Raw genomic sequence first — 8,109 nt, forward strand, 5'->3', positions numbered from 1 at the left:
TGAAATTAGGTTTTTAAACATTACTTCTATTGATTGCAAAAACCTTGAATGTTGAGGCTTTGAAACATAAACTTGATGAGATTTTGATTTGGGTCTTCCTAGAGTTGACTTCAAGGACAAATGCACTCTGAAAATGTTACTTATAAGAAAATGTATTTATATTTTATTAGAGCAGAATGTAAATTATAAATGCCAAATAGCCCAGGAAAGATATTACTCCCGAATGGGTCTAATAGTTTGTTTTGCTTCTTGCATATAATTGACATTATCTTTCAAGATTTGTTAAAAGTGTTCTTTCCTACATTGACCTGCTCTTTTCTTCTTGAGCAAAGGTCCTAAGTTCCTGTTTCTTTGCAAATCTAGTAAGTATTAGTCAAAAACTGGCCAATGTCAGCCTTATAAAGACTCTGAGTTCTGTTGTATTATTTTAAACATTTGTATTTAATTGTTCTCGTAGGTGATTAACTTTCTTTCCAGGACTCAAAATGCAAAATTAGAAAACCCCATGATGAGTAGCATTTAGTAGCTTTATAATATAAAGGTACAGGTGAGTTGAAAGTCAACAATGGAAAAGATATAATGTAAACATCATAAAAAGTTGACATGATTATATTAATATCAGACAAAGTGACTTCAATACAAGAATATTTTCAGATAGACACTTCCTGATGATAAAAAGTTTCATCAGGAAGACAAGTATTTTAAAATATATATAATAAACAACAGAGCTTCAAATACATGGAGCAAAAAATATTGCCTGAATTAAATGAAATAAAGGCATATCCATAATCATAATTGAAGATTCTAACATCACTTTCCAAATAACTGATAGAATAAGTACACACAAATCAGTGAGATTATTGAAGATGTAAACAACCTTATCAATCAAATTGACCAAATTGAAATGTACTGACAACTGCAGAATACACCATTTCTTCAAGTGCACTTGGAATATTTTCCACAATGAACCATATAGTAGGTAATTTTGAAAATCATAATAAATTTCAAAAATTGGAATCTTTCAGCATATTTTTAATCACAATAGGAATAAACTAGAAATAAATAACAATAAAATATTTGGTACATTTTTAAACACCCGATGGTTAAGCAACACTCTACTAAATAACCAGTGAGTCAAATAAGAAACCAAAAGAGAAATTAGAAAATATTTCAAATTGACTGATTATTAAAACACAACATATAAAATTTTGTTGGACGTTGGTAACTCAGTGGTTAAAGGGAAAGTATATTAAAGACATATTACAATAAGACAGGTTTTTTTTTTTTAAATATATTTTATTGATATTTTATAGAGAGGAAGGGAGAGGGATAGAGAGCTAGAAACATCGATGAGAGAGAAACATCAATCAGCTGCCTCCTGCACACCTCCCGCTGGGGATGTGCCCGCAAACCAATGTACGTGCCCTTGACCGGAATCGAACCCGGGACCCTTCAGTCCGCAGGCCGACGCTCTATCCACTGAGCCAAACTGGTTTCGGCAAGACAGGTTTTAAAATACATAATGATCTAAGTTACAACTTAAGAACTAAAAGAAATAACATATTTAAGTAAGGTGAAGAAAGAAAATAAAAAAGGTTAGAATAAAAACCAAGTAAATAGAAAACAGAAAATAAGGTGATATTAACAATATCAAAAGTTGTATTTTGTAAAGATCAGCGAGATTATTAAATTCAGTGATCAAGAAAAATAGGGTAAACAAAAATTACCAGCATCATAAATAAAAAATGAGATATAACTAGTGTCCTCATAGCAATTAAAATGACAGCAATAGCTGTAACTGGTTTGGCTCAGTGGATAGAGCGTCAGCCTGCGGACTGTAGGGTCCCGGGTTTGATTCCAGTCAAGGGCATGTACCTTGGTTGCAGGCACATCCCCAGTGGGAGATGTGCGGGAGGCAGCTGATCGATGTTTCTCTCCCATCGATGTTTCTAATTCTCTATCCTTCTCCTTTCCTCTCTGTAAAAAATCAATAAAATATATATTTTTTAAAAATGACAGCAATAATATTATAACAACTTTATGCCATCAATTTTTTAAAATGTAGATGAAATAAAAATTCTTTGAAGAGTGCAAATTGCCTTTTTAAATACAATTATTATAAAATGTAAATGTTTTGTGCATTCAAATACATATAAAGATATCAAAATACAGATATTCGATTATAATGGTTTTTATCTAGAGTGGTGACAAAAAGTAGATACAATAAGCCATTAATTATACTGTAATATTTGGTTACTGATACTGAAAATTATCAACTATTACTTGTATAATTATAATATATTAATTCTAAATTAATACTTGTTAATGTTTGAACAACTTTATTAGAATAAAAATTAGAAGCAACATAAATGACCCAAATAGAGGAGATTATATTGAAGATGATTAATTCTTACAAATGAATATGATGGATGCATTGAAAAGATATTACTACTTATCCTTGGATGGTGAAATTACTTGTAATCTTTATCTTATTTTCTTACTTTTTCTATATTTTCCACACTTTATGAAATTATATTTATTTTAGAATCAGAAAAAGCAGTAAATATTTTTAAATTCACTCTCCTCAGTATTTTTACAGTAGATTTTCTGTTATTGTCCTTGGGTTCTTTCTCAGCTACTTTCAACTATTTTAACTATGAAGATTAATTCTCATTTAATCTGGCTTTCCTTGCTACTTTAACATGACATTTCACTCACTTTCTGAGCATTGCTTTTTTTCTAAGCTAATGGGCATTTTTTCAAAGACATCTTTTCCCCCCATCATAACAGCCATCTTTACAGAAACATCTTAATGCTACCCTCTTACCTTTACTAGATAGCTCCATGCCCTTCACAAGACAATTTCTCCTCCCTCTTTGATGTGAAAGTGCATAGACTTTGGGGTCTAATAATTTAGGTTTAAACCCTGGCATTCCCTTTACCCTTAGACTAACATAGAACAAATTATATAACCTTTTCAACCCTAATTTTTCTATCTTAAAATGGGGATTATAGTAGCATGTTTGTGAGATTAATGATATAAATGATGGAAAGTGCCTAACAGAGGGTGTGTTCCACGGGTGGCACGTATGTTTACTTCTTGCCCCTTGCTTTCTTTGGTTTTTCCTTCTGAGGCAGGATCTGATGATGGCTATAGAATTTTTTAAAACATAAATTGTCTCAACTAGTACAACACTGAATTGACATTTTCGAACAAGATGTTCTTGGGTCCTAGTTTTAAAGGACACATTCCTAAATGCCAAAATTTATAAGAGCTCTGAGATTTTTCTCTCTTGTTACTATTATTTAATTTCTTCGGTAAAATCTAAATCAAACTCTCAATTTTTATATATTCTGCCTAAAGCTTTTATGTGAATTGTTCCTTTGCATATATTTATAAAAACAACTCATGACATTACTTGCTGTCTGAACCCTTTGGATTTTATACATAATAATGTGTAAGTGACTGTTCAAAAAGTCCCTACGGTGGCTGAGAAGTGGCTTGCTCTGAAATCAAACATCTCTGACCACATCCTGCCGCCAAGCCTCTGAAGCCCTCCCACCCTTGCCCGTTTGGAGGACTAATACTCTCCAATGGGGCTCAGCATTGTCTTTCCTCTGGTTAGTCATCATTCACCACAGTTCCAACATGACACATCCATGCTTGTAAGATACATAAAGTTCTGGGACTCACAGCTTCCAAAGAGGTCCTGCACCTAAGTCTTTCCTAGCTTTAAAGGGTCTCTGTTCAGGGGTGAAAGGACTTCCTAGAAGCCTGACAATGCAGCCCGACAGCGTGGCATAGGGCAAAGCGGATCAATGTGTAGCAAGGGAGCCACCCCTCACCTTCCCACTTCCAAGCAGACAGCACGATCATTCAGGACAGTTTTTTTCTTCTCCATCTCAGACCCATTCTCAGCAGAGCCTCAAAGGCTCCAATACAGAAGCTTCTGTGGGTTTAGAGTTGAAGGCCTGGGCTTAGATCCTCCTGGAAATCCAACATGAGTCCCAGTGTTGTACACGGAGAGGAATACTCCCCCCAAGATTAGCTAGAGCAGGGTTCTCTCTCCTCTTCTCTAACACAAACCCTACTGAGACAGGTTAGTAAGCCAGGACAAGTAAAATAGGGAAACAGAGACAGATAGTTAAACAGCCAAGCAGTTTACAGCCATCTAGTAAATCGCAAAATCCTATCTTTCCTAACCAAGGACACTTAAGAGTAAATGGTTTACACTTTTCAGAGCTATTTATCTAACCAGAGGACAAATAGCTTAAATCACCCTACTCAGGGAGAGGGATAACCGAAATCAATTAGTGCCAACCACACCCAAGGATGAATGAAGCCAGGGGAATAAATCTCATTTTGGTGCATCAGCATAAAGCTGCTAAATATTCTATTAAGATCCTCCCCTAAGAGCTCCCCTAGAATTCCCACCTTTGGAAAACAGACAAAAACCTTAAGACAAAAGACCCAGCATGGACTCTCCCCCTATGGAGCACACCCACACCTCCCCTCTCCTCTCCCCAGCCCAATCTCACTGGAGTGTGCAGTGCTTGTGTCTTCCCCTCCTCCCTGGCTATCCCCCAGGCATGTAACCTTTGCCTTTCTCCTAAGCTCCAAGGGCTCTTTTGCCACTGTAACTTATTTCCTGAGTCCACACAGCCCAGCTGGCTCATCTTTTCTACTTCTGTGACTTTCTAAATCAGCTTTCTCTTATAACTGGAGTCTTGGATATGAATTCTTTCTTAGCCAGATCTCAAGTACTGAGGTTGCTGCACTGAGGTCTAACCTCTGCCACCACTACTCCCTCTACTGTGGCCCCTAAAGAGCCCAGCGTGACATTATTTTCATTAGTATCTGATACAGTCCCTTCAATCCCTAACCAACTTTTCTGCCTCCCTAAATTATTTTCCGATAGTTTTCTGAACTGTGATAGCACAGTGGCAAAAAATAAAAAATAAATAAAAATAAAAAAATAAAAATTCTCCTATGTAGTCAAAATTTAACATTTCCCATAAATGAATTTAAGATTTGATTCAAGTCAGTTATGCCCAAGTGGAGTTCTCCAAAGAACCAGATTATGGTTCCAGCTTGGAAGGTATTTCTAGGAGTAGGATATACCATCTGGAGTGGGAAAATAAGGCCTAGCAGAAAAGCCCTCATTGTGATCAATTCTGTTTCCTTCACATAAAGGCCTTTGTATTATGTTCCTGAGTCCAAACAGTATCTAAGTCTGGGAAACACTTCCCCAATCAAGGAATGCAGCCCTATGCTGGGTAGCGGGGCAGGTCATTGTGCGATGATGGTCATGGCAGCAAACACACCCCTGAGAGGTGGCAGGAGTAGCTACCAGCCCCACAGTGAGAGGAAAAAGAAGGAGTCAATCTCAGGAGGGAGCTGTGATAAGCATTGCATCAAGGAGAGTTGCTGAGGCCACCAGACATTCTGAGAAGGGAGTGAGACTAGCAACAGTGCATCTAGGCCTGAAGTCACAAAGGGAGAAAAGTCCATAATGGAACCCAGAGGCCACCTGGCAGGAGCTGTAGCCTGAAGGGCTGCAGGCCATGCTGGAACTGTGGTGATGCAATAGGGGAGGGACAGAGAATAAATCCTGCAACCTCACTCCTCCCTCAGGATGGAATCTCCTACTGGTAACTCCCAAGGGCCAAACCCAACCAGTGGCCCATTAGCAAAAAATACCCATAGCTCATACATTCTGGTGCTGTTTTGCCACTAATATAAATACTTAATCCAAGATTTCATAGTTACTAACCGGTTTTGAATCCAAGGTCTCCAGATGACTCCAAAATTCTTGTATTAGCTATATTGCTTTGTAAACCAGTAAGGGCACTGTTTGGTTATTTGATTCATTGAATTTAGTCTTGAAGGCAGCATAGTTATAAGCAAAGCAAAAGAGCATGTCGATTTTTATATCAGATAACTAGAATCCAAGTTGGTTGTCTTGGTTGTTTTTATTTCATTTAACTGATACCAGTATTGATTTTCTTTTAATCTTCACCTGAGGATATGTTTTTATTGATATTTTAGAAAGAGAGGAAGGCAGAGAGAAACATTGATGTAAGAGCAAAACATTGACTGGTTGCTTCCCATACGCTCCCCTCCTGGGGACCAAGCCCACAACCTAGATATGAGCCCTGATAGAGAATCGAACCTGCAACCTTTTGGTGCATGGGACGATGCTCCAACCAACTGGGCACCAGTGTTGATTTTAATTATGTAACACTACTTGGTCATGTAGGGTAACTTGAACAGGTTAATAACAGTCCCACAGTCTCAAGGTTTTGAGCTCTAATACAGTCTTCTAGTACACTTAGACTACATCCAGATGTCTTCCACCTTTTAAAATTTCTTTTCTTGCTTACTGGATCCATGTCTGGGAGGCATTCTCAGCTTTCTGATACCTACTGGGTCTTAGTAAGAATCAAAGTACATCAATTTCCCTTTGATTCTGAAAGGGTTTCCTCTAAATCTCTTGACTATCTGAGCTATTCTTTTCCTTCAAATATCACAGCCAGCAGCAGTAAATTTACTAGCTATCAGTCATTTTCATAAACATAAATTGAATGAGTTAAGGTTTCTATAAAGTCACTATCTTGAGGGTCTATGGACCTCAGAGAATAGATAGTTTGGAGATGGAGTCAAAGAACATTGTAAGATTAAAGCTCTGTGAGAGTAAATGTAAAAAGGATAACAGCCTGGATGGTGTATAGGGAAAGCCAATAGCTGTGCTTAGCAGAATAAATAGTGCATGAAAAAAGAGGTAGGGCTCTGACTGGTTTGGCTCAGTGGATAGAGCGTCGGCCTATGGACTGAAGGGTCCCAGGTTCGATTCCGGTCAAGGGCATGTACCTTGGTTGTGGGCACATCCCCAGTAGGAGGTGTGCAGGAGGCAGCTGATCGATATTTCTCTCTCATCGATGTTTCTAACTCTCTATCCCTCTCCCTTCTTCTCTGTAAAAAATCAATAAAAATATATTTAAAAAAAGAAAAAAAAGAGGTAGGGGTTAAGTCTCGAAGGGATGTCTAGGGTCAACTTGTACAGAGCTAAGGACATTGAACTATATTATACAGTTAATAGAGAGCAGACAAAGGTTCTCTTAAGAAGAAGGAAACAGATAAATTCTCACACTTTTTCATGGAAAAATAATTTGGTGATGACTAAAAGCAGAAAATTTGAAATCATAGTAAAATCCATTTAATTGAAACTAAATAGTAGAATCCATTTAATTGGTTACAATGATAGAAAACTGATTACAAAGCAAGTGACATAACATTGTTTAATGAATAACTCCACCTATGAAACACAGCATATCCAGGCAACAGAGAGTAGTTAAAGCAATAAAAATTTCATTATAAAGAACTAGCTCAGAACTTTCTGTCCCTGAATAATTTTGAATAAAGTGTACCCGGAATGCATGGTGGGGTACAAAACAGACAACTATTACTATAAGGAAAAAGAAGCTCTTGATTTGAGCTCTAAACTCTTGGTGGGTCCACATACCAGGCCAAAGAGTCTTTATCAGTTGAATGATGACACCCACCTGTATCAGAAAGAGGGTCATGACCATTGTGATCATAATGCCAATCATAGAATAGTTCACAATAATGACTTTCCTGCGGTTGAGATCTTTGTAGAACTCAAAACATCGGTATCCTGAGTAACTTGGATCTATGCCGTATAGTAAAAAAAATATTGGCAGAAAGATTAGGCTACCCACCATCCAAATAAAAATGCTTAAAACTACCGCATGGTACTTTTGTAACTCTTGCATTTGGAGTTTGTTAAAATAGATGAGCAATCGGAGTATGACAATGGCCACATAGAAAACAAAGGTGAAGTACATATGACAGTATACTATGCTGCTAACCAATCGGCAGGTAAAGGATCCAAGCTCCCAGACATTTAATACATAATAGCTGAGGCGGAACGGGAGGCTGACTAAGAGGATTGAGTGTAGCACTATGATATTAAGAACAATAGTGGCCATCATCGATCGGCTCTTCCTTTTGAACATCAAACGTGACATCAGTACTGTTCCAATAGTACCTCCAAGCAAAACCATGCCGTAGATGATTATCAGAATCAT

General features: G+C 37.3%; 1 protein-coding gene across 1 annotated transcript; it reads right to left on the minus strand.

The window, feature by feature from the left end:
• Positions 1–7,209: 7,209 nt before the first annotated feature.
• LOC308247180 (putative G-protein coupled receptor 141) lies at positions 7,210–8,109 on the minus strand (the record flags this gene model as incomplete). The annotated part of the gene is made up of 1 exon (XM_080665888.1): positions 7,210–8,109. One exon carries the CDS (start codon positions 8,107–8,109, stop codon positions 7,300–7,302), a length of 810 nt encoding a protein of 269 aa, XP_080522014.1. The 3' UTR covers positions 7,210–7,299.

Source organism: Plecotus auritus, assembly GCF_963455305.1.
Source record: "Plecotus auritus genome assembly, chromosome: 4".
In the NCBI taxonomy this organism is placed as follows: Eukaryota; Metazoa; Chordata; class Mammalia; order Chiroptera; family Vespertilionidae; genus Plecotus; species Plecotus auritus.